Raw genomic sequence first — 26,117 nt, 5'->3', positions numbered from 1 at the left:
TCAGGGATGCCGCGTGGGCTGGGACTCGTCCCCGTGCTCACGCGCGGAGGGATTTTTTTTTTTGCTTCTGTTTGAACAAAAAGATCGCGGAGGTGCCAGCGGAGCTCGGGGCAGCGCTGAGCCAACGGACGTCTTGCCGAGACGTTTGCCTGTTCTGAGTGGAAACCAAATCCCCCGTCTTTTCCAGGAGGCGGCGGCTGGAAGGCGTGTGGCGTGCAGTGCAGGGATGAGAAGGACAGCGCCGGAGACACGCACCTCGTGGGAAGATCTGCAGGGGCTCGATCATCTGTCCGTTGACCTGTTGCTCCATCACGGTGTTGTAATACTGGAAAAAGAGCAAAAGAAATAAAAAACAGTGAACTCGCTCACTCCTTTACTAAAGAACCGCTAAGGAGACTCGGAAGCTCACTCTTCACTCCTCCCAGCCAGCAGCTATATCACCCTGCAACTCACAACTGGCAGCCCACTGAAGCTCAGCAGGTCAGTAAGGTTGCTGCTGGAAGAGGTGCTATTGGGGCCAGTAGGGGGCGCTCACCCTGCAGCCTGTGTGGGTCCTAATGCCCCAGTATAGTGATGGGGACACTATACTGTAAACGGGGGCCGTCCTTCGCATGAGATGTAAAACCGAGTTCCTGACTCCCTGTGGTCATTAAAAATCCCAGGGTGTTTCTTGAAAAGAGTAGGGGTGTTACCCTGGTGTCCTGGCCAAATTTCACACTGGCCTTTCCCAATCATGGCCTCCTAACAATCCCTATCTCTGAACTGGCTTCATCACTCTGTTCTCCTCCCCACTGAGAGCTGGTGTGCAGTGAGCGTTCTGGCGCACTATGGCTGCTGTCACATCATCCAGGCGGGGCTGCACATGGGAGCCCCATTACTTGTAAAGCCCTTTGAGTGGAGTATCAAGAAAAGGGCTAAAGAAGTACAAAGTAAAATTATTAAGACCAATTTAGCCAATGACACAGATCTTAAAATGACAACTAAAGAGGCTGTGTGTAGGATCTCATCTTAACCTGTCTGAAGTCTGACTGAGGGCAAACAATTTATAATAGTCCAGAAATCGTCAGCACTTGGTCTGTTTTGTTTATAAAGTGGTCTGAAGAGAGGCTATATTAGGCAATTCCTTTCACAATCTGCATGGTTACAAATAAGCATTGATCAGTCAGCAATGGCCTCTCCAGAGAACCTCTGGGACACAATGAGCATAAAACACAACTCTGTCTTTGGACACAATGCTGTAAACAAAGGAACACCACTGTGTATGCAGGAACACCTATAGACCCTTAGCAAACCTGGCCACTGTAAGCGTGCATGGCATTTTCACAGTGCATACCACACTTTTACCTTGCTTCACCTCATTTTCTCAAAGCCTGCAATGTACATTCTTATCATACATTGTTACCCTTTTGCATGATGTTCTGTGCTATACAACACTCTGCTTGCCCCATGACAAACCTCTGTAAGCTTTTAGAAGGTTGTTCACTAAGTTACTGCATAAAAGGCAATGGTTTTCTGTAAGGAGAAAAGTGAGATAAACACCGACGAAGGCTAGCCTTACAGTTTAGGCTATTTGTTAAACACTGACATTTTAATCTGAAAAACAAAAACACATCACAGAGATATCTTTTCCTACAAAATCCCTATACCCGTTTTTCGATTCTGTGCCAGAAGCTGGCTAGTTATTTGTACTGTCTGTGCACGCCACCAGGACTGCAAACTGAAAAATCCCAGAAAACCAGTTTGCAAAGTCAAACTACTCCACGTTTACAGGCTCCCTAAGAAATACGATCATGCACCGTGCTTTATGACAGTGTAACTTCCCAGGCCACTTCAGCACAAACACAAAAAAATCAGTAAGAAGTAAAAGGTTCTAATTTTAATTATTGAAAAACAGAGTGCCTCCGATTCAATTTCTATTATTAAAACAATTGCATGAGACATATATATTTATTAAAAAACACTTTCCTTCTGACTTGTCCACAATGTTTCAGAACAGTACAGAAAATTAAGGTGCCACTGGCTATTTGGAGCATTGTCCAGGTAATCTTTCTTTAATGGAAAATTTGCCAGTTATTGATCCACATCTTGTAATGCCTGCCAGCTACACTCCAATCACTGGCTGTCAAAAACATTAAAAGCCTTTCTGTCCCAGGCGCGGTGCAATGCAATATCACCCTGCTGCCGTTAATTACCTTCCACATTACACCAGTGCACACGGCTTGCCGGGGCAGGGAGAGGGACTTGTCCGAACTGCGCTGGTGCACTTCGTAAGAGTCTCTGAAAGCAGCCGAGTTCCACTGCTGCAAGCACCAGCACCAGCACCAGCACAGGACAGCGAACCCAGATACAGTACTAGGGGAAACCATGTTCAGGCAAAGCAGATACTTAGGCTTAGTACAGCAAAACAGTCAGTTTCCTATGGTAAAAATGTATACGCGTGGGATACCCTTTGTTAACATTCATAGCTGTGCCCAGCTGTCAATCCCTAGCCCAGTTCTCTCACTGTGTCCTAGAGCTGTCTCACTGGGCTGCAGGATACAGGCCCTCACTCCACCCTACCCGTGTAGGGATCAGAGCTGCCAGTCTGCTAGGCACCCATGTTAGAATCAGCCTAGCTGTTCTGTGATCGGAGTGTGGCCTACTTAAATTTCTTCTAGGCTTCTTTCTTTTTTTTCTCTAAACACTCACGAACCAATCTGGGGTGCTCAGAGACTGACCCAGACAAACAGCATCTCCTGTGAGGGTCTCCTCTACAGTCGCTCCACAGCCTGCACTGCACGTGGGCTGAAGGTAGACTGGTTCTGCTGTGTGGTCAGGCACAGAATGAGCCTTAAAAAGGGTCCGACATGGATAAAACAGCACAGGAACGGAAAGTGTTTCCACACTGGTCCAACCGGAGAACACCCTATTACTGAAACCTACCATCTACCTTCTGCCCACGTGCAGTGCAGGCTGTGGAGCGGGCTGTTTGTCTGGGTCAGTCTCTGAGCACCCCAGATTGGTTCATGAGTGGTTAGAGAAAAAAAAGAAAGGAGCCTAGAAGAAATTTAAGTAGGCCACACTCCGATCACAGAACAGCTAGGCCAGCAGCCATATCACCCTGCAACTCACAGCTGGCAGCCCACTGGAGCTCAGCAGGCGTGAGCCTGGTCAGTACCTGGATGGGAGACCTCCTGGGAAAAACTAAGGTTGCTGCTGGAAGAGGTGTTAGTGGGGCCAGCAGGGGGCGCTCACCCTGTGGTCCATGTGGGTCCTAATGCCCCAGTATAGCGATGGGGACACTATACTGTAAACAGGCGCCGTCCTTTGGATGAGACGTAAAACTGAGCTCCTGACTCTCTGTGGTCATTAAAAATCCCAGGGCGTTTCTCGAAAAGAGTAGGGGTGTAACCCCGGCATCCTGGCCAAATTTCCCATTGGCCCTTACCAATCATGGCCACCTAATAATCCCCCTCTATGAACTGGCTTCATTACTCTGCTCTCCTCCCCACTGATAGCTGATGTGTGGTGAGCGTTCTGGCGCACTATGGCTGCCGTCGCATCATCCAGGTGGGGCTTCACATTGGTGGTGGAGGGGAGTCCCCATTACCTGAAAAGCGCTTTGAGTGGAGTGTCCAGAAAAGCGCTATATAAGTTTAAGAAATTATTATTAATTATTATTATTATCTATAATACCTTCCATTAAAAACAACAGGAAGGAGCAGTCTCACATATACATGTGCAATCACACCACACTGTGATCAAGCATGAGAGTTACTTTAAAACAACAGGGCTCTCGATAAGAGAGGTTAGTGTCAGAGCTGGGGATTGATGGTCATGTTGAAGGAGGCTGGATAATGGAACTTAATTGCCTTGGAAGCCTAGCGATGCATGGCACGGGCCGACCTGTGAAAGAGCAGGGGGCTGGAGGTCATGCGGGGGTGAGGCTAGGATCAGGGTGCTCAGGGAAGAGGAGCAATGGGACGTTCAGTTTCAGTCAGCACAGCAACGGGCTGAGAAGAGGGCAGCTGCTCCTGCTGCTCCTGAAACTCACTCTCTTTCTCTGCAGCCTCTGGAATTATGCTGGGCCACTTAGGGCACCAGGAATAACATGGGAGACAGGATTACTTCTCATTAAACAATGCAGCCAAATCACTTCCAATTGTCTACAAGCGCACAGGGCCAGTGCAATCACAGCTTACAAGACTGCAAGGACTGAGCTCACACATTAATAACAAGGTCAACTTAATAGGTTATTTAAAAAGGAACCCTGTTGCAGCTGTTCGACAAAAAGATGGAGATGTAATTTTTCTGAATGTCTGGAAAGAATCAGCACTACCAGAGTGAACTTCACTCTTCACAGCTCTCTCCCCACCTTCCATCCACCAAGAGCAGCAACAGCAGCACCTGCCTACCCACAGGGACAACATGTAGCCCTTTTCTGCCTGGACTGGAAGCAAAACCACAGTCAGGTGGCTGTAAAGCAAACTGACCACAGCAGCACAACACAACATGCCGTGTAGCGGAGAAGGATGCTATTTCATCAAGAGAGGGCTGAATTTACCAGCTGGAGGAAGAGTTTCTAATGATCAGGTTGTGTGCATAGGTTGTATTTCCTTTATACGTTACATGCCCTGATAGATCAACCCAAATACTCCTAAAACTAGTGGAAATGACCCCTTTTTTAAGGAGAACAGTATAAAGATACATTCTGTATCATGGCATGCTCCATATTCAAAGCCAAGCAACCAGATGTGCACGTGTTTGTGTCGGCTCCATTTTGTGCATGGTGCTTTACCAGACTTGGCAAGGTGGCTGTTTCAGATGACAGGGAGTTGCACGTTGGCAGCGCAGGGCCCAGCTCGAAGACGGGCCTTTGTGGGAGGCATGGGGCATGAAGCCGTCCTACAAACACATTGCCATCCATATGGTGGTGATAGCCTGTCCTGCACGAGCCCATAAATATATAAATAAATAGAGGAGTACAGGAAGGTGGCTGGCTCTGTCTGTCTGCCCAAGCGGGGACAGCTGTTATTAAAAGGGCTATTTATCACTGTCACTGCCTGTCAGGTTTATCCGTGTGGCCCCGAGGGCTCGGCACCAGGCCGTGCGGGAACAATGAGGCTCCTCGCGGACCCCCTCCGGGTATCCCCCCCACCCCAACACACAAAGCCCTTCATTTTACACTCTGCTACTTTATTGATTACCACTGCAATTACAGCCTAATCTGCGATAGTGTATTAAAAGGATTCCCTCTTTGTTGGACAATAACTAAACTAAAGGCCACATCAGGAACACAATCTCTCAGCCTGGGGGGACAGTGAGAGTGCGACTCCCCGAGTGCTATCATCATCATTAGCAGGCCAGAGAGGAGCGCTCTTTAATTAGTCAGCTGTGAGGAGATTGGAGGGGTGGAGACCACGCGGCCACAGCTGACTCACTTCAGGCTTTTCACTTCGGACTACGGGCGCAGGAAGTGCGGACCCTGCGTTTACGGACCCCGCAGACGGAGCTGTCAATGTGAAGCCTGACGCCGGCGCCCCCGGACTGCAGGTCCCCCGGCACAGTATAAGGACGGCACAGTAAGGCTCCTGCAATCAGGGAGTCGATCTATCCCGGCACTCTGTGTAACACATCGCCACATTATTAACACATTATTTTAAACAGTCACCTTTTACTGAACACCACTGAACGCTAACACATTCTTGCCGGACAATGGAGTCAAGCAAACATTAATACTGCTAATAACAACACGAAGTACATTACTGCTTCCCTTTTGTTTTGTAGATGAGAGAGTCTTCAACTGCAGCCCCGTGTTCTGAAAGCGAACCTTAAGGACCACGTCACACACACTGCACCGTACAGGAGGATAAAAGCTACTGAGATGTTCTAAAGTGCCCACAGCACAAAGATGGGAAAGCAAGGAGGAATCTTAAATTCACAAGCCTAATTCAGGCGGAGGGGGGTCGTGTACACTGTCAGAAGTGCCGGTGTCAGAGTCTGAAGTGCCCCCTGCCACCCCCTTACACAGGCTGCCTGTAAACTGCATTTCCAAGGACAGGCTCAGATCGCCAGACAAATGAATTGCTTGCTTAACTTTTCCACATCACCCCTTTTAATTCCTATTAATTTAACATAATAGGTATCCACTCAGCCGGAATTAACGACACCGCAGCATAATCGTGGGTCTCGATGGAGTGTAAACAGCCAACACGAGCGAAATCCATATGCTTTGAATATGAATATAATAATTGCTAAATGCATAACCCTTGCATAAGACCCCATCACGTTTGCTTTTACACCTGTATTACATTTTTCCCTTCAATCAGCAGGTTTTGCAGACACAGCTATCCCGCAAGGAGCAAAAAACTATTAAAAGAGAATTGCAACTCATTTGCCAAAAGACTGGAGATTATGGTATCCGAAAATGTGGACGTAGCAAGAGCAATGCGAGGGACAATTTTTTTTAAAGATTATTACCAGTTTATATTCAGCGCTTCCCCTAACAGAGCGGACTGATTATTTTACCTTTTTTTAAAAGCAAAGCTCTATAGACGGTATCATGTGCGCATGCCACCAGCCATTCAGCACATTTCCAGCAGTCACACACTGCAACTCCCTAAAATAACAAAAAAAAACAAATCCAGAGTTCGTTCTTGTCCTCAAGAAGGTAGGGACCTTCGTGCCCTGACATCTGACAGCTGTCCCAAAGGACGATCCAACTTAGGAGATCTCAGCCTGGGTTCAGTGGATGAAGACAAGGTGAGGTGGGGGATGTCACTATGGCCCCAGGTGACCCTCCACCCCATGAGAGGCCTCAATCAATTTGACCTTCACCGAGACATCCAGTGAAAATGAACGAACCAGGAGCCCAGCCATATCAAGTTCCACTGCTACAACAATGCGCATCATCCCAGTACAAGCTTGCCCTGACAGTCCCAAGATAAGCTGGTGACCTGGGCTACATGACTATTCCCATTTCCTGTTCAGAATTATAGGAGTCTTAAACCACTACACATGCCGATTTCTATAACGCTCCCATTAAAGCAGCAAATTCTGTTCCACCACAGAGATAAATCCTCAATATGCTCCTGAGCTCCAGCCCTGATTTTCACCGTGCACAAACAGCCCTGCCCTATCAGGGTAATGCCATACAGTCCTACCCTGGCCCACTGAGGCCAGCACGTAATGGGCAATGCAAGATTTTTTGGGGGAAAAAAAAATCAGAAAAGCATCAGGAAAATAAGTATGTGAGAGCAGCTTTTGCATGTGTAAATCAAATGAAATTGAGCCCATGGCTACAACATCATTGCAAGCTGATGGGGGGTAAAAGACATCACCAGATGAAAGTAGATTTTGAAAAATTTTCCAGCCCAGGGGTCCATTTTTAATGAGCCGAAACTTTAAGTACTGCGTAATAAATAATAAAAATTGATAGTTCATTTAGCTTTCACTGTACCTAATGGAAAAACCATTAAAATCCATTCTTCTTAATGTCCATGATATGAGCAGTAAGTATGAAGGAATGTACACCCATAGCACTGACTTAAAAAAAAACAATAAACTACATCTATATATGCATAAAGAGACATTCAGCTAATAAACATGCTACAAAAACAGTTTAAAATATATGCAGTAGGTGATCTCTAAATTACAAAAATAAGCTACACCCACAAATAAAAAATTAATAATGTTCACACAAACCATAGCTGTTCGGGCACATTAATTTAGTGCTTGTTATCCATTATCTGAAAGACGTGTTTTGCTATATAAACAGACACTGATATGCATGTGTTCCTAACGATAATATAATTTGGAATTATTCTAAATTATCCTGGCCTTAATTATTGTTGACTCGCTTGTTCTTCCTATCTTGTGATCTGCGGCAGTAACATTAAATGCAGGAAACACCGTCTGCAGAAAGCTGAGGTTCCCCCTTCTCCAGCTGCCCAAATGCTACACCTTCTATTAAAAAAAAAAACAATGAAGAGATAAAATCAGCGTGAAAACAGACTGATGCGACATCAGATAACAGGAGAAATTCACACACGGAGTGACGGTTTTGGCTGCTTGCAGAGGTTGGACGTCCTGTGCACTTAGAGCCCTGTGCCATTAAGGGCGTCAGTCTAGAAGCGTAGCAGAGCCAGGGCTCTCATTATAAATGGAGCTCCGCACACAAGCCAGCCTGGTTCACAAGGGGGAGGAGACAGCGCCTGCCAGTGGGCGGGGCCAAGCAAGCCGACCCGTCCTTCACAAAGCCACCCGCTGCCCGTCTCCGTGGCAACGCTGATTGGCACAGCAGGCCGGCAGACGGTGGTCTTTTGCTGTTCAGCCCCTCGAAAAAAAAAAAAGGGGGGACGGGGAAAAAAAAAAGCAAAGAAAAATGTTGCCACTTGTCATCCCCACCAATCTGCTTAGTAATGAGAACATTTTCCCCCTGGGTGAAAAGATCTGGTATAATAGATTTTTAATAGCTTTTTTCCCAACAAAAAAAAACACTTCCAGCACTCAATAGCTGCATGAAAAAAGGCTTGTAATTCCAGCTTCAATGGTATGGGGTCAGCAATTATAATTCATTGAAATCACAGGAAAAAAAAAAACTTCAAGCCTTTTACCATTAAAGTAAATCTATCTTCCAATGCGGGTTTTTTTTCCCAGCGATTTCACAAAACATCACTAACACAAAGACAGAAGCCTCAATTAAAAGCCGCTGTCGTTTCAGTTATTGCAGACACTGTCCCCAGCCCTCGGGCCGCACTGTGGAGCTGGACCCTCAGCTGCAGCAGCAGGAGGATTCGACACATGGGCGGCAGGTCACTGGGCAGCGCCCATCGCTGCCCCGCGACCCCCCACGAGCATTCTCCGCATCTCCCACTTCACTTACATACGACAGCATGGCTTTCATTTCTTCATCGCTCCGCACGGTGATCCTGTCCCCGTCCTCATCCTCATCTGTAAGAGACGGCACAGCCGTCAGTGTCAGACACTCAGACACTGTCCTCAGACACTGACACTCTTCAGCTGCGAAAGGCTCTGAGACAGTGGCGGCTTAAACCCCCCGATTATCAGGATCTGTGACGGACTCTTGCCAATTTTTACCATTCTGAGTCTGAAAATCTGACAAGTCTCATTTTCATCCCAAACTTCCCCCACACATTTGCCATTGCTGCTTTAAAGTAGAATACCATTGTTATTTCCTGGGTAAGCCTTATGGTGTGTGGCTATAATGCTGGGCACTTAAGGGGAATAATGGTATGCATTCCCCATGACAGCTTCATGATTTTCAATGGCATTGTCGCAGGCATCTGGCTCTGCGACATGCACACTGAGCCCAGAATATCACTGTAGATGTAGTTAGAAATGTCATGGCATGAGCATCTCAGTGATGGATAGAAAGACAATACATTGCTCTCAGCATGTGAAACTAGCACTGAATACTACTAGCGAGTAAGATACCATGCCATACAGAGGTGAAAATAAACCTCTGGATACCCATGCCCTGGATAAAGGCATCTGCTAAGCAAAATAAAAACTGACACCTGTTCAAAAAGCATACTGATCAGTGTAAACAGAAACTCAACCCTCACCATGATCTCCAAACGTTTTCAGTAAAATAACATTGAAAAACATTTCCCAGCCTAGCAGTGTAAAAATTGTTCCACATTTTAATTACTGTTCATAAAGGTTAAAGATATACTCAGGTATCTAATGGACTGGCATATAAACAAAGACACAGTAATACATACTTGACCCAAGCAATACAATACTGCATACATGAAGTATGTGTGCATTTGAGCTAGTGGACTCTAGATCCAGCGTGCAAGGCATGTCAAAGAGGTGGGCTGTACCAACTCACATTCAAAGGCTGTAGTAGTGGCATCTGGCAAGACTTGACTGATTACATCCTGGAAAAAAAGAACGCAGGCATTAACAAGGCAATGCATTACATTATATCTAATGTTTCAAGGTGGTTTTACACTTGTCAGTTACTGATAATAAATACCTAGTTCGTGTAATGTGGTGAGCATGACTGCTTACAACAATGCAAAATAAGCCCAGGGCAGAGGTGGCCATTCTGGGTTCTGGAGAGTCACAATTCAGCAGCCCAATTTCAGGGCACCTTGAAAGTTTCAATTTGTGAAGACCAAATTTTGAGCTTGTTAAGCACTTAACACTAGAGATTGTTTGAAATGAAACTATTAACTCCTCTTAGTAACTCTGAAGGAGGCCATCTGGTCATTCCTGACTTACCTGAACCAATTAGCTTACTAAAACCAACATGCTCCAAGCCTTTACAAACTAATGCTTTAAGCGTGACCTACAGTATACGTCCTGCTGGCCAGCCCTGCTCTAGGACTGGAGGGCTGAAGGCTCTCGTGGGACACAGGTTAACAAACTGAGAGTGGCCTTACAGACAAGGATTAGGAAGACGTGTTAAAATAACAGTTTAATAAATGTGCAAATATGAACAACACACATATGTGTGTAGCTACAATCATTGTATGAAAGTGGTTTATCATCAAGTTACAGTGGTAGTGTTGGCCTCATTTCTCCTCTCATACCATCTTTAACACCGGATCCTGCCAAGGTCAGAAAGACCCATTTATGGTTGACAGAAGAGTATGTGAGGGCCTGTGGAGAAATAACTGCTGAAGGTAATCAGTGGTCAGGTTTTTCCAGTGCTACAGAAAAACGTATTTCACACAACGTTCAGGTCTCTAAATTACCAGTATAACCACATATGACAAATTACAAAAGTGGAACAGATATTTCTTTTATAACATTTTTAACGGGTCTCGAGATAGAGAGGCAGCCCTATAACAGAAAGGTGGAGCAGTCAGAGGGTTAAATAGGACGACGTGATACAAATGAAAGATTTGTGTGAGAAACAGGAGAGTACTGCAAGAAGCCAGACAGCAGAACAAGTGTTCATGGGTATAAAAACATTAGTCAGGTAACCAAGGTCAGAGAATCTGGGAAATTACTGAATATGGGCCTCATCTTCCTTATCTACCCCGAGAAACAATTCTACTGGGGAATAATCTCTCCACTTGAAACCTGCAGGGTGAAGCCAGATGAGCAGTCATACTGAAACATACAGAAATATCTGTAGTGAGGAAACCTGGACCTGTTCAGAGTTTTTATTGTTCCGAGAGTAATCCTTTCACCCCTCCAGGCTGTTAGCTTGTGTCCTACAAGGGGTTTTGGTCTTTCAAAGGTAGGGCCTAATTTGTATAATTTAATTCTGAAGCCTTTGTGTGGTGTCATTAAATCAGAGAATAACGGAAGGAGACAGCCACAAAGCTGTGTACAGAAAGTCAGTTTAATTATAAGCACAACTAAGCAACTTTACAGTGTTATTTGGTGTACAAACAAAGGAACAATCACTGAAGATGTGGTAAAAATCTTATTTTGTATGAATCCTACAGAAGATCTGGCAGTCAGTACAGAAGCTTTCATAAGACTACTAATAGATCCTCAGCATCTCTCACACCTGATACAGACCTCAGGGATAAACTCCCCTCACAAACACACAAGACACTGCACTTCACATTCACTAGCTAGTTTAAATGTTTGGCCTTGTTTCATAGCAGCCCTCCATCTTAAACACACACAAGACAGTGGAGGAGCTGAGAGTTAGCTCTGGTGATGGCAATTACTCATGTATAACAGGCAAATCACAGGAGTGCGAAAATGTGAGTGATCCCACTACTTAATGATAGGAAGTTGCCGAATGTCCTATTGTCTTGTAGAAAGACACGTCGATTTCATTACGAGTAGCACTAGCATTGCAGATGCGTGTTGACAGTTTATTTAATCCAATAAGATCCTGGCTGCTTACCAGTACGTCTCTGAAGATGAGCTGGGAAACGCTGGGTACTGTCCAGTCCACATCTCCCCCATCCGGTATCTTTATTCGAATTACTAGTGTCTGGTTTTCCATGTCGCTGAAGTTATTTAGAATAAGTAAGAGCATAACAAAAGAATATAACCATAGTTAATTTCCACTCCGACAGGGGCTCAACATCACATCCTCCAATCACCCCCAGTCTGGAACAGAAATCCGGGGGCAAATCGGAATGCATCAACATCAGACACACGGGCCGTCCGCTCGCCGACGCCTCACGCCGCTACGGACTCAAACTCGAATATTTAGAGTTTGCCTCTAAATACTAATATTTGCTCTCACTACACCCGTGGAGTAACAGTCTCAAACTCAAACCTGTCTAAGATACAGGAAGTACACCGGAAGTTGTTCGTGCATTGACCCCGGCATCAAATGCTTAAAGCGTTACGTCAAAGAATGATGACGAGCAAAACATCGGAAGCCATTTTTGTCAGGGGCGCACAAGAGCTTCGTATGACTGTAGTTATAATAACGAGCTAGCGTAAGAGATGAATCGACTGAGCGTTCTGCCTCACTCTGATACTGTGGTAACAGGTGGTAAATTGTAAAGATATCAAACAACAACAACCATAATAATATCATCATCAAGACGCCTAACACATGAACTATAAATTCAGTCCTTACTTTGAAGTTCATCACATGACAGGTTAGTTACCGCAATTAAAATCAAAATTAAATATGCCTTTTCAAAATGTAATTTTAAAGGGAAAAAAAATCCACGTTTTATGTAGCTTGTGTCCCAAGGCATGTGTGCTGAAACTTTGTGCTGTGTCACACAAGCTCAGATAGATATTGAACAAATACAGGACCAATGCGGTAAAAATCACTGGGACCTAGTTTCTCCGTCGGCATTCTCTGTAGCGGATGATGAATCCTTCTCCGTGCCTGTGACACCTGCCGCCAGTTTGACATGCCGGAGAAATCCTGGAGCTTTTCGAGGGTTCCAGGTGATCGGTGCTTGTACGAACTCAGACGGTAACCTCTGCAGAACAGCCGCAGGGGCTATATACATACAGTAATTGTTTCTGCCAAGACATAAATATCTCAGGCACGGAAAAATTAATGTGATTTTTTTCCTACTAAATAATAGATAATCAGAAAGCATGGCAGAAGCAGGGATCATGAATCACCGCATTTGAAGTGGAGGCTTATGTAGTTCGCACCCTTACTGTGAGAATGTGACGATAATAAGAGCGTTCATTTTCACCCATGCCACAAAAGTGCAAGTAGGAGACTCCCGCTAACGGGGAAGAATAGCACAAGGTCACAGACCACTCTGACCCCAAACACAAGGGTCAGGGCGGTATCGGACTGCTTGCAGACAGTCACTCAACAGTACAGAGCCTGTCATGTTAAAGGTTTGTATTGACAACGGGGTATGCGTGCAGACACAATACCAATGCACAACACAGAGCAGGCAGACCAAAAATAGCAAGAGTCCCATCTGGTGCAGGCTCGAATACTGGGAAACTTCAGTCGCTCTGTATAAGCCACCGTGCGCTCGGTCCAACCGCCTGTGTCTGTGCAAAGACGTTTAACCTTCTCTTAGTTTTTGGTAAACTTGGCCTCCCCTCATCCCTGTTCTATCCTTGTTTGAGAATGGGGCGAACTCGTGAAGAATATTGATTCAGTTCATAAGAAAATAATAATGTAATAAAACAATTAAGGAATTAATTTAATTGTTTTATCCTGCTTCTACAGCGTAAAATGTAGTACAACTCAGTGTCAAAACAGTTCTTTTATTTCCAGGATTTTAAGGTGGAAATAACATTCTTGCCCTGCAATGAAGCGGCATTAGACACTGTTAGGAAGCAGGAGCAAACGACTGCAGAATCTCCCTTTTTCCAAGAGTTGCAAGCTGTTGTTTCAAAACTGAAGTTTTGCAAAATGAAAACAACTAATTAAAAGAGCCCATAATAAAAGGGGCCAGAAAGTCATTAGGAATCCATACAGACCACTAATGTAAAAACTGGAGTAAATCCCAACTTAGTCTGATCATTCATCAAAATGGGGAATTAGAAAAATAAATCAATAGCAAGAGGCAACAAGTTAATTATAATATTCATTGTTTTAAAGCAACTGAAGTCTCTTGTGAAATTCATCAGTGGTATAAAAGAAAAATATAGTGATTAACGTCTGGGTTCAATCAATGTACAGCTGAAGTCATTTTTCATTACTTACATAAGATTTGAACAGTTTTAGTATTTAAAGATTTCAACTTGGCACAAGTCATTAGCATGTAATTGAACTTGCAGGAGAGAGCACTTAAACCTATGTTGATTACCACCTTATCTTTGAGAGGCAATTAAGAGGCTCAATCACAGCGACAAGGTTTGATTGCACAGGCCTTATAGGACATTGATCTTTCAGCAAAGCGCAGTTACATTTTCCGTTAACTTACAGTAACACGTTTTCAGCTCCGATACCCTAGACTGTTGACCCAGGTTATGTGTAATGTTAAGCAGCTGTTTAGGCTAAAGCAGCTCAAGCAGTCCAAGGAGCCCGAGCACTGTGTGCTGAAAAACAGGCGCAATCTGATCAGCATGATCTGGGCTTGGGTTTCATGGGTTTGCATCAGACTTTAATAGCTGTGAAACAAAGCTGCGTCCCAGAGCCACGCAGAGCTATTATCTGCCCTGCACTGCGCTGTCAATGAACGACAGCACTCAAAAGGTCAGCGGATAATTAAGTAATGACAACCTGAGCATCTATGCTCCCTTAATGCACCAAAGATAAAAGCTTAAATATGAAAAGCAGAGTTAATACTCAATGCAAAAGAACACCCGTTATCAATAGGGAGGCTCTGTCAAGATGGATCAGATTTCCCTGCTCCCATGGGTGCATGTGTGTCTTGTTAGGAGCTGTCAGTGCTGTGGAATGACAGGGCAGCTTCTCTGACCCCTGGCCAACAGGGGTGTGTGCCCTGCACTCTGGTGGCGACGGGAGGCCACTCAGATATGCTGTTCTCAGCTTGGCCAGAGGGACACTGGAGGGCAGCCTGTCTGTAACAGTCGCACAACGTAGGCATCTTCCTCGGGGCCCGTGCCTCTGCAGCCACACACGTCACAGTATCTCAACATCTCTGTGAATGCTTCCATCAAGCAATGGACAGATTCCACCAATGTGCCCAAACCCCAGATTATAAAGTACCAGGCACTACCATGCTTAAATGGGCTTGACTGTTTAATGCAGATTCTGAAACATCAGGCCCTTGATATTTACTCTATCATCACTGAAGTGCTATGGGTTCATGATTGTAATATGAAAGGCTCTGAACACCAAACCGCTTTATACCATACGGTGTCGCGGGAAGCCGGAGCCTACCTGGCAAGCAACGTGCGCAAGGCAGGGTACACCCTGGATGGGCGCCATTTATTGATTAATGGGTGATTGAATTGCAAGAAGCAGTTAGAAAATGGATGGAAGGGAGCTTTCTTGGCTTACTTGCTGACTGAATTTACTCCTTCCCTCAGTTTTCTCCTTTGCTGCTTCCTACTGAAACCCAGACATCCATTAAAAGGATCCTTCACAATGGACTGTCAAACCAGACCCCTACTTAACCTGAGGAGAACCTGTTGATGTACACAAGCCCCTATACTGTAAATATCAGTAGAGTGTCTGCCTTCAGGGAAGAGGATACTACCCTGGTGCAATGGGGTCAGCTAATTCCACTCAATCTGTGACGCTCCTCAAAATCTGCTTCTGATCTCAATGGAGTGGTTATCAAATTCAGATTGTTGATGCAGTCTTGTCATCACTGCAAGTCAAGGAAAAATGCATGGACTGGAAATTAATGACAGTCTTGCAAATATTTTTTTCTGTGATGCCTGTTGGCCTGATGCATGTCCAAGGAAAAACATGAGTGGAGTTTCAAGGGACCTACAATTTCAGAGAGCTTGCAAAGCCAAATACCAAGCCAGCCCCCTTCAGCAACAACCTAGTCAAAGCTCACACTTACTGAACCACTTCACCTGCAACCAACACATCTCATCTCCCTGTACTGGGCCCAGGAACAGGGCCTCCATGCCTCACCTCTGACCTGTCCCACTCCCGGCTCATCCTCCAGCTCAATCGATGTTGGGGGATCAAGAGGTCCATTGATTTCCATGTAACACAAGAAATTATTACTTTTTCCTAATTGTTGCAGAGAGGGAGAAAGAGAGAAAGAGAGCTAGGCAAGGAAATCAAGAGCCAGGATTAATGCTTCCAGCAGCACAGCACTAAAGGGAAGGAGGGTGGCGATCAATAGAGCAGTTTGTCAAAAGCCATCTCTGTGGGCCCCGTGGTCAGAGGCTGGCGAGCCTGTCTGGACTGAGTAACAGGTATGCCAAGTCAGCAAGGCGCATTATCAGAAATCAAAGCCACTGGGCCAGGCTGCGGGCGGAGGTGCAGGGGGGTTCTGAAGGAAGGCCATATTCACTGTCTGGTAATTAAAAACCATTTTATCAGCCGTAAATGCGCGCCTGCTTCCTCGCTCACTATTGACAGTCTGCTTGGCAGTGAGTGAGCACTATTTGACTTTAAACATATGAGCTGCAGTTATTTAACATCCTGCCTTAGCACAGAAACAAGAAAAAAGAATTCACGAGGGACTTTCTACTTGTTCTGAATTTTCCAGTTTCTATTGTCCATCCATCCATTTCCTCACAGCTTTATCCTATTCTGGGTCGCGGGGGAGTCGGAGCCTATCCCAGCAAGCAACGCCAGTCCATCTCAGGGCACACAAAGACACATACACACTCACGCCAGGGCCAGTTTTCCCACAAGCCAATTAAACTACCAGCATGTCTTTGGCAGGAAACGAGCACCTGGAGGAAACCCCACATAAACGTGGGGAGAACATACAAACTCCACACAGATAGCGCCCCAGGAACTGAACCCGGGACTCCAGCACTGCAAGGCAACAATGTTAACCACTGCACTACCCCCGTTTCTATTTCTATTTCTGTTTTTTTTTTCAGTTTTAACTTTCAAAGTATTTCAGTTGGATTGCTGGTGACTGCTGTTAGAAAACCATACTACCAGCACAAATAAAAAGGAAAATTCTGTCAACAAAATATCTGTCAGGACGTGACAAATGAAAATTAAAAAGACATGTTCTGATAAATACATTTTATTATTAAAACTAGTTGAAATATACAGTATTCTTCTAATACACAATTTAGGGCCTCTCTTTCCCACTGTACCTGCAGGAGAAACACTAAAAGCGCGCTCCTTCCTCTTCTTTGTACAGAAAGTAGACCTTGACTGGCCCAGTGCTGGTCTGGACAGTCTCTGTTGCTCCCACCAGCATCCACGACCCCAGGCCGTAGGCCAGAGTAGGGATCCCTGGCAAAGACAAGGCCAGCGCCATGTGAGCAGTACAGAGGCTGTGTGGCACATCTGACAGGTGACGAGATGTGGTGAAGAATTTCACGATTGGATAGGCCTAGCGTTTTAACAGCATCGAAGGGTTGCATCACATTTTATCCTGAAATCCACAAACAAACAACTGTGCGCACAAACCCGCATGTGTCTTTAAAGGTCTTCAGACAGAATGAAATTCTTTCAAGAAGACGGATATGTAAGGTAGGTTCAGAAATGTGAATGCCAAGCTCATACAACTGGCCACAATGGAGTCTTTTATTGGTATTCGCTCACTTCTTTTTTAACTCAAACTCCTCTAGAGGGGCCTAATCTCTACAGGCTCATTCACCATTACACAGCTAAACCAGTCCTAGTTATTGATCTGCAGTATTTTGCAAACATTATCACCCCTTTGAGAGAAGTCGTTCACAAAGACACTTATAGTAGGACATTTAGAGACATCCACTAATGCTCCTCAACTGAAGCCCTAAAAACATGATGCATTTTTGACCCTGTCACAAAGTGGGCCTTGTCATCCCAAGTGGACTGAAGGATACGGTTTTATTAGTTAGCCAAAACGAGGTGAGGACGCATGAAGGGACTCACATCTACATCATCTCTGCAGCTGTCCCTCTCACCTAAGTTCATGACCTTCAGCACTGTGAAGAAGGTGTTCTGCAGGGAGAGGTCCTGTGGGGGCGCTCTGGAGCAGTGGTACTTGATGAAAGGGAAACAGCCGGTCCTCAAGACGTGATAGTTGGCGCCCTGCACAGCCCAGTTAAAGTGCGAGAGGCCGAACTGATCGTTGGTGACCGAGCGGTAGGGGACACAGAAGGAGGTCCAGTGGGGCAGCTGGCGTTGAGCCAGGTGGCAGGTCAGGACTTCTGAGGCTGGGGGTCGAGGCACAGCTCCTCTCCATGTGCTTGGGAACAGCAGGACTTTCAGGAATACCCCATGGATCTGGCGGAGAACCTCTGTCATTGCTACAAGAGGGGGAGTGAGTAAAGCAATAATAAAAACCTAGGATATAACAAACCAGGCATTTATATACTTAACACACAACTTCCTGGCTTATGAATCTGATATACATGGGCACACAATTATGGCATAATATCCTATACTTCAATGAGCGTTTATAAACTTTCATGCAAATCAGTATTAAAGTATTTTATGCACTCAAAACGTACGAAAAACACATGATTCCCTCTGATGGCAAGGAAACCCCAAACAAGAAGTTTTAAAAGCTTTAAAAGCTACAGTGCTTGCTTTCTGAATTTTTGAGCTGCTACGAAATTTACTGATCGGTGAACACGGCAAGTTTCTGGTGGCGAGACTTATTTTTTAGTGGGATAATGTCTTTGCAGTCTGCAAATGTATTCTGAGCTATACTGAGTATTAGGAGTCTTCAGCGCAGCTATTCACAAACCCTAAATATATGGTACTCTTGTCAACCACCACCTACTGTACGCATTCTGAATGACACGAAGCAATCGTTTAAGGAGCTTAAAGCGCTCAGTTTTCACCTTAATTCGCATATATGCTGACATTAATATAAGAATCGCATTGTAAAAAAAACAATGAGTGCTCGAAAACTACAAGCACCATCTATGACTCTTCGCGTTTAATTTCACCAATTATAAATCACACACAGGTTGAACGTGCCTTTCTACGAAACAGTTACAAACAGCCCTGGCATTATGTCATACTCCTCGGATGAACTGGCAGCTTAAATGGGTATATTTACTTATCATGTTTCAGAAATCTCAACTGTGCTACTTCTTTTTTAAACATTCTATTCTCTTCACTCACCCATTTGATATGCCCGTCACTTTTCTGTTCCGGTGAGAAACTTGGACTCGTTATTTTCCGTTCCTGGGCTGAGAAAGTAATCTGCGAATTTGGGTTTCGGATTCCTTCACAATCTTGCGGAGCTGAAACGCAGTTACTAGGCTCGTTCTTCAAGTTAAAGGGCACGGTGAATTAGGTGCACAGCAAATCCAACAGCACATTTTCACAAACCATTTATTGTTCAATGGCAACGTCAATGGTTTTAGACGTGAATGTGATAGATAAAAGGTGAAATGCTTCTGAATGGCGCCTGGAGTTAATGACGTGTGTCGCGAAAATACCATTGAATAGGCACTTGTGCTACGATATTAATATACCGCACAATTTTGACAGTGTCTAGCCTAGGATTCTAGACTTTAAAATGACTGCATACCTCTCACACATAAAATTATTTACTTTTATTGCCTAAGTGTGGCTCGTCTAAGATGTCACATTGAAAGATACACGTTATTGCTTTACAACATTGCAATAGTAAATTAGTGATGGAGGCAGCAGGCTTTAGTGTGACACAGTCTAGTACAGTATCTAGGGAGAAGGGGTTGTAATTCATATCCTTGTTCTTGCCAAACCATATTTCCCAGATCCTCGTATTTTTTCTTTCATTTGTTATTATTTATCTTTGTACGTGTTGTATTATATTTAAATGTTGCTAGCGGGCATACATCTTGGATAGACCATGATGTGCTCCTAGAGGTAAATGGATGTCTTCTAGAATAGATGCATTAATTTAACACGTGCGTTCTCATGATGTTATTGCCTGATATGTAGAGCCTTTATGCAGTCCTTTGGTAGTTTTCAGAAAAGCTGCTGTACCTGTTGTTTTTCCACGCACACTATCAAACACCAGGAGTCAAGCAATAATGACACCTGACTCGCAGATCACTGTCAGCACTGTGTATCTGCTAGGATCACATACCACACAATGCTACACAGCTCCTGGGATTATATGTTACTGAAGATAAAAAATTGACTTTTTATAAAAAAGAAAGTTGCCTATTGTTTCTTTGAAATCCATTTGTCCTATTTCTAATGGGATAAGTGAAAAATTGCACTTTTACACTACATTTCACTGTAAACAAATAGCAATTTTACTGTATAGATATGCACAAGTACTCAGAGCAGTTTTATGAATGCTGCAGATGTTTCAAAACCATGTTTTATGAACTATAGGATTGTGGATTATTTCATTATGCAGTGAATCATACAAAAGTGAATAAACAAGCTCTTAATTTCGATCTCTGTATCACGTTTTGTGAAGGAAATAATTAAAGACTACAGTATGAAACTAAAAGCATATACAGTACAATGAGATATGAATCAAAATGAGAAAAATCTGGAAAAAAACATGTACTAATATCCCAGCGTGCATTTCCTTTCCACAAGGAAAAAATTATATTACATAATAAATGCATCTTCTGGTATAAAACTGTGATGCAAATACATACAGATATGTTATTACAAATCTGCGCCTCTGTAAAAAAAACAACTTTATAAGCATTGGCAAGTGTTGTGAATCGTTCCACAAGTTTTGCAACACGCACAGTTGTGCTTCCCAACGAGAAGCTGCATGTAGTCTTCCGCTGTCGCGCCCACATGCTGTCTCAGCCGGGATGGGCGGCGGGGCTCTACGACGCCGCACTGTCTTCTCCCGAGGTCTGGTTCTCCACCGTCACGCCCAGGATGCCTTCGATGTCCCGAATGAGCTCCTTCAGGACAGACCACGCGGCACTCAGCGCAAGGCAGTGACAGTACCTGCGGCGGCACTGACAACAACCACGCCCCCTTGCCCCTGCTGCCCACCCGCTGCCCGTAAGCTCCAAATCGTACGCTCCACATCGCTGCAGCGCTCGCCATTTTCGGTCACATCTTGTAGGTCACGCCTCACCAGGGGAAAGGAGGTTAATCAAGCAACACACATTTTTTGCACCATGACCTGGTTACAGGCAAAACAGATTTACTTGCATAACAGCTCAGGAGTATGTATGCTAAAAAATTAGACTAATTTACGGTGTGAGGATGCCTGTGATCAGTACTTCAGTTCCTGTGCCTTACTGAGGGCGCTGTATTTAAAAACTGTTTTGTGATAAACATTATAAAGGTTTTTCTCTAACTTGTTAATGCACTTTCCTAAAGAAACAAAACTAGGCCTCCATTTCCTAGTTCATTTCTGAGGGTAAGTGAACCACAATTTCGACCAATTGTAATTGAGCTGGACTGGACAGTTTGAGGCAGTACATGACTCAGGAGACAGTGACGCACGAGCAGAGTTTTTGTTGGCACCGGCAGGGCCTGATTAAGACGTCGTTTGGCCCCCTGCTTCTATGTTAATAAACCATCACACACATTAAAAAAAAGACCTGACAAACACATATATAGAAAGTAGACATTAATTCCACGCTGAAAAGTAAAAAGAAAAAACCTTAAAACACGATGTTTCAGCTGTGGCATTTTCTTCAGGTGTACCTCTCCCTCTAACAGCCCTGAAGAAGGGTCTGTAGCTGAAATGTGCTTTTTGTTTTACTTTTCAGGGACCTAGTTTGGCCATGTGTTAATCCAGTCTGGGTCAAGTGCATGAGCTGTTCTAGCATCATTCAAACATCAAAATAAAACATGCAAGCGACTACTGAACTACATTTGTTTCAGTTATTTGCAAGGAAGTGTGGAAATACACTTTGAACAAACTGTTCTGAACTGGCAAAAAAAAAGATGGCTTTCCAGTTCTCAGTAGCAGTTTCTCTTCCAGTCTGCCCTTGATCATAACTCATCACACTGTGGGATACCCTATACTGTACTGTGTCCATGGGATCTTATCAGAGAAAAGAGTAGGTACCGCACAGCTCTAGAAGGTCAGAGTTCTCACTTCTTTATTTTCATTTTATTACCGAGTTTTTTTTACTTGTATTTCTTCATCAGAATAACTAGCAGTTCATAAAAGAGAAAAGCTGTCCCATTCTTGACCCTTTCAGCCCAGCCAGCTCATGATTTACAGACCCCCGTCTTCAGAGAGAAGTTGTTGCTGGACCTTGACATGAGCTCTGTTAACGCTGCACCACCCAATAAATAACATGCCAAGGGGCTCTGAGCATGCAGTCAGAGGAAACTGCATACTTGCCACCTTGCAGTGCTAAACAAGCAAATGCACTCTTCAGCCCAACACAAGACACTGCTTAATTACCTCGCTGACTGCTGAATTACTAATTGTCTCTCATTACCAAAAGAGATTCTCTTACTGGTGTGTTTGTGGAGAGTGCAAGACTATCCTGATCAGTAAGAAGTGATAACTGAGCTGATATGATGGTGAAAAAGTGACACTGTGTGGGGCACAACGACCAAGCAAAATATTTAATGACTAAAACAATAATTTGCTGAGTTTTGCTCTATGGCAAAACTGAGGGATAAAAAAGTTTCTAGTGTCCCAGTTTACCACTTCAATAAAACCCCTTGCCACTGTGAGATCTGTAAGTTTCCACTGACTCAAAGACCAGAGTACGTTATTTGCCTTATTGCTTCAATGTTTGTTCTTTCTGTGTACCATATTTATCATAATGTGAGCATCCATCATGGAAAACAGAAAAGATAATTGAAAAGAATCAATTCCGTTAATACAATGCACTTATTATCTTATTATGTTGATCATGTGTGTATTGTATACATATCAAAGAAAATAACATGCAAAGAATGTATAGAAGACACATTTCCTGGTTCCCTGATTAGACAGAGATAGAGAGATAGCCTGTAGCCAAACTGCATAATCCAAGGTTTTTGTAGATCATAAAAAGAAGAACAGCAATCGTTAGTCAATTAACGCCTTACCTTAAAATTGGTCTGGCCTTGCATATTGGGGGCTGATATTTCCTGATGAATGACAGAGAGATTCCGAGCAAAGGTCAGGAGGGCTCCCTGGAGATCTTCAGCGATTGTTCTGTTAATGATACCCAAACAAACGAGTTTACTAATGATTCCCCCTGCGTGCTTAAAAAACAATCACCCCCTCGTTTGGACAGCAGCGCTGGAGCAATTTAATGAGTATTTTCAACCTGAGAAAGCAGCAATCTTTGGGGAGAGATGAAAGATGAGGTAGTATTTTAACTTGTCAACATAAGGATTTGTGTAATAAATATCTTTTATTAATCAACTCAGCACGGCATACCAATGGGGTTCACTCAGCCTGCAAGTAGTCCGCAAATACGATCGGACACCAGTTAGCATTTCATTTCCCTGCTTAGACCTCCACATGGATTTCTTGGAAAGATAAATTTTGTGGATTCTAATGAGTATCATGCACCACTGGAAGAGGCCATAGCAAACAACAAACAACAGAGACGGCACTCTGTGAGAGGTCAGGGGTGCACAGTCTCTCCGGCTGCCTGACAGTCTAACTGCTCCTGTACAGGCAGAGAGAAACAGGGCCACTGCTGCCATTCTAGTTACTGCTCCAGAAACACAGACAGGTGGAATTGTAACTTCTTTTCTGTCACATGTTATTCGTCCCGACAGTACAAGACCTCTTGTGGCACAAAGAGGCGTGATGTCAGGGAAAAGCGCTGCTTTCCAATGATGATGGATGTCACTGTATTGCTCATCAACAAAGTTTTTGTCTTGGTGACCAAGAGGAAATATTTTTGAGACACAAATGTAACTATTAAGGGATTAACTCTAATAATAGAAAAGACTTCAGAAGTTCAGCGTGTCAGTTTCGTGTCTGTAAATTTTTAGTTTGTAACACTAGTTAAAAAGAAGAGAATCAACAGCATGCAGCACATCTAGCACCAGAAACTGGTAATGTATTCCCCCAATTCTCTCCCATTAAAAATGTTCATGTTCCTGCCTGTTGCCCTTGCATTTGTTTCTGAAGCCCACAGTGGATAATGGGTAACAAAACATCCCTGTGTTTCAGTGTTCACTGCTGACTGGATGTGAGTACTCACAACATTCCCAAACTGTATCTCCGACTGCTGTCGTGCAGGACAAACAGGGTTCCTTGCCTTTCCTGGAGAACAATAACATGTGAAATGAAATTAGATGTTTTATTTGACATATTGTGATGCCGAACAGAGTTTGACCCTCTTTACAGGAATACATGTGTATGTTTTTTATACCTTTATACAGGTGGATGTATGTGTATCTCAGCTAAAGCAGACAGTGAATCTAAATAAGAATGGAACCTTACCATTGTTTAATGGAACTGTACCGATTAAACAGTCATTATGCTTCAGCCCTATGATGGTGGTTACCTTAAAGCCCAGTGAAGGAAAGCTGGGAGCATACAAGGCTAACAGAGGACAGCCTGGTGACCTCTGCCAGCCAGCCTGTGTATCAGAGTCCAAAACAGATGCCAAAGTTTTGTGAAGCCGTCAGGGGAGTGTCGGGTAGCGTGCATGTTTGATGAAATATTTATCCAACAGATAAGGAGAGAGGGAGTCTGAGCCAGGTGGCTGTTTGAAACTTGCGTCCCAGTCAATAATTAATGGCGGCTGCCAGGTAAGTGCTGTCTTTCCACAGCGAGAGGGCAGAGTGGAGCCGTTACCTTAATGTCGAAGCCCACGCCCTGCGCCTTGCACATCTGGAAGAACACGCTGTAGTGCACCATGGACAAGTTGGTGTGCCGCAGCCGGCTGCTCATCACGGCGTAGCGGCTGGTCACCGGGGCCGGCTAGGCAAGGAGAAGGAGGAACAGGACATTGTTATTTCTATATTTCTATCCTCACCCAGTCTGATGAGGTTCTTGGATCAACAGGATACTGCCTAATGCCTGAGCAGCCACATCAGATCACAGCTGATTCCCAACCAGGCACTCAGATCTCTAGGCCTAGGGGATCCCCGGGGACAAGCAGAATCTTTTCACCCCAATCCTAGTAGGGTACAAAATCAACACTAATATAGAGAGATTTCCTCTGGGAAGATGCTTTTAACACTTGTCATCAATTTAGATGTTTAGATCTGATTTTAGTTTTTAAGTTAGTAGTCCTTAAGGACCTTATTTTTTGCAAAGCTGCCCCCTAACCAGAATAGGCTGAAATCCCTGCAGTCCAGAACAGTGTGAGCAGAACAGCTGAAAGAAGGGAGAAACAGTCCGGGCTGGAGAACAGTGATTCCAACTGCTTCATCTGCAAAAGGGCTCTTAACAGCACAGCAAAGTACAGTCCACAGACACAGGCAGAAAGACAAGGGGGACATCAATTTACACACAAACACCCATAGGCCTAGTGAGGCAGTAGAAAGTCCTACGCGCAGTACAAAAGGATGCCACCTAGAGAAGAGGCAGTAAAATATGGTAAAATACTCATTAATGTGCTTCAATACTTACTGTACATCCGAAGTAAATCATAAGCATCTGTGCTTTGAAAAATAAATAAACACAACCAAAGAAATTGTCTCTTCCTCCAGAGATATCCCGTAATTAGTTTTCATCGTGACACATTTAAGTTGACATACTTGGTGTCCTTACATAACAATAAAAGTGTCTGGCTGGGATTTAATCATGTTTGTAATATTCATAGTGTTAATAACCGCCACTGCTCAAACCATTAACTTTAAAAAAGAAGGAGCCTGCGAAATCTGGTGTGTTTCAGCGTGAGGCTGAAGCTAAATGAATGTTTGATAAAATAATACAAGTAGCAGCTTAACAAGCGTAAACTTGTGTTTGCCACTAATAATGAAGTCCCATTGTTTAAGGCCTGGCATCAGGTTGATGAGGTGCTTATTGTGGCCACTAAATGTATGCATACACATGCATAATGAATTGCAGTATGAATTATTAATGTGTTGATTATTTAGGCTCATCTATCAGGATGATAATGTATTCTGCATCCATAAACCGACTGGGTTAATATATAATTACAGTAATAGTAGTATTTAACACAAATAAAAAATTCAAAACATGCAAAATAACCTCCTCAGCTGAACACTTTTCATGAAACACACACTTGCCTTAAAGAAGGGGTATGGGTACAAATGATACTTTGAAAAATAATAACTCCAAAGCTTATAGACGAAGTAGATGACTCAAAAAATGAATCTGGGGAGACTTTAGGAT

The 26,117-nt window shown here is 44.0% G+C and overlaps 3 protein-coding genes across 5 annotated transcripts in view; all 3 read right to left on the bottom strand.

The window, feature by feature from the left end:
- map2k5 (mitogen-activated protein kinase kinase 5) overlaps positions 1-12,227 on the bottom strand; it is an 82,238-nt gene extending 70,011 nt beyond the window's left edge. For both annotated transcript variants that reach the window (XM_088922515.1, XM_088922516.1), the window contains exons 1-4: positions 11,822-12,227; positions 9,836-9,884; positions 8,864-8,931; positions 256-325 (exon numbers count right to left, since the gene is read on the bottom strand). In XM_088922515.1, the coding sequence (XP_088778641.1) occupies positions 256-325; positions 8,864-8,931; positions 9,836-9,884; positions 11,822-11,956 (322 nt within the window). In that variant the 5' untranslated portion in view covers positions 11,957-12,227. The remainder of the gene's footprint in view (positions 1-255; positions 326-8,863; positions 8,932-9,835; positions 9,885-11,821) is intronic.
- A 4,812-nt stretch (positions 12,228-17,039) lies between these two features.
- Positions 17,040-19,105, bottom strand: c7h15orf61 (chromosome 7 C15orf61 homolog). 2 transcript variants are annotated; one of them, XM_088921970.1, is made up of 3 exons: positions 19,043-19,105; positions 17,872-18,216; positions 17,040-17,215 (listed from the first exon to the last, which is right to left on the bottom strand). In XM_088921970.1, the coding sequence occupies exons 1-3, from the start codon at positions 19,044-19,046 to the stop codon at positions 17,088-17,090; spliced, it is 477 nt and encodes a 158-aa protein (XP_088778096.1). In that variant the 5' UTR covers positions 19,047-19,105; the 3' UTR covers positions 17,040-17,087. The 2 variants fall into 2 exon arrangements, with proteins under 2 accessions (XP_088778096.1, XP_088778097.1); XM_088921971.1 differs by lacking the exon at positions 19,043-19,105 and adding an exon at positions 18,896-19,035.
- Positions 19,106-20,706: 1,601 nt separating this feature from the next.
- Positions 20,707-26,117, bottom strand: part of iqch (IQ motif containing H) — a 36,562-nt gene continuing 31,151 nt past the window's right edge. Inside the window, exons 18-21 of the mRNA XM_088921185.1 lie at positions 24,609-24,734; positions 24,010-24,071; positions 22,895-23,003; positions 20,707-20,787 (exon numbers count right to left, since the gene is read on the bottom strand). Of these exons, the coding sequence (XP_088777311.1) occupies positions 20,707-20,787; positions 22,895-23,003; positions 24,010-24,071; positions 24,609-24,734 (378 nt within the window). The remainder of the gene's footprint in view (positions 20,788-22,894; positions 23,004-24,009; positions 24,072-24,608; positions 24,735-26,117) is intronic.

Source organism: Atractosteus spatula, chromosome 7 (assembly GCF_055471065.1).
Source record: "Atractosteus spatula isolate fAtrSpa1 chromosome 7, fAtrSpa1.hap1, whole genome shotgun sequence".
In the NCBI taxonomy this organism is placed as follows: Eukaryota; Metazoa; Chordata; class Actinopteri; order Semionotiformes; family Lepisosteidae; genus Atractosteus; species Atractosteus spatula.
The sequence above is the reverse complement of the archived record's forward strand: the minus strand, read 5'-3'. Positions and strand labels throughout refer to the sequence as shown.

Bases quoted from the DNA above. Each gene is read 5' to 3' on its own strand.
- c7h15orf61 (XM_088921970.1), bottom strand. The intron at 17,216-17,871 runs GTGAGAGGGACA...TGTCTTTGCCAG, and splicing joins GCTGAAGGTCATGAACTTAG to GGATCCCTACTCTGGCCTAC.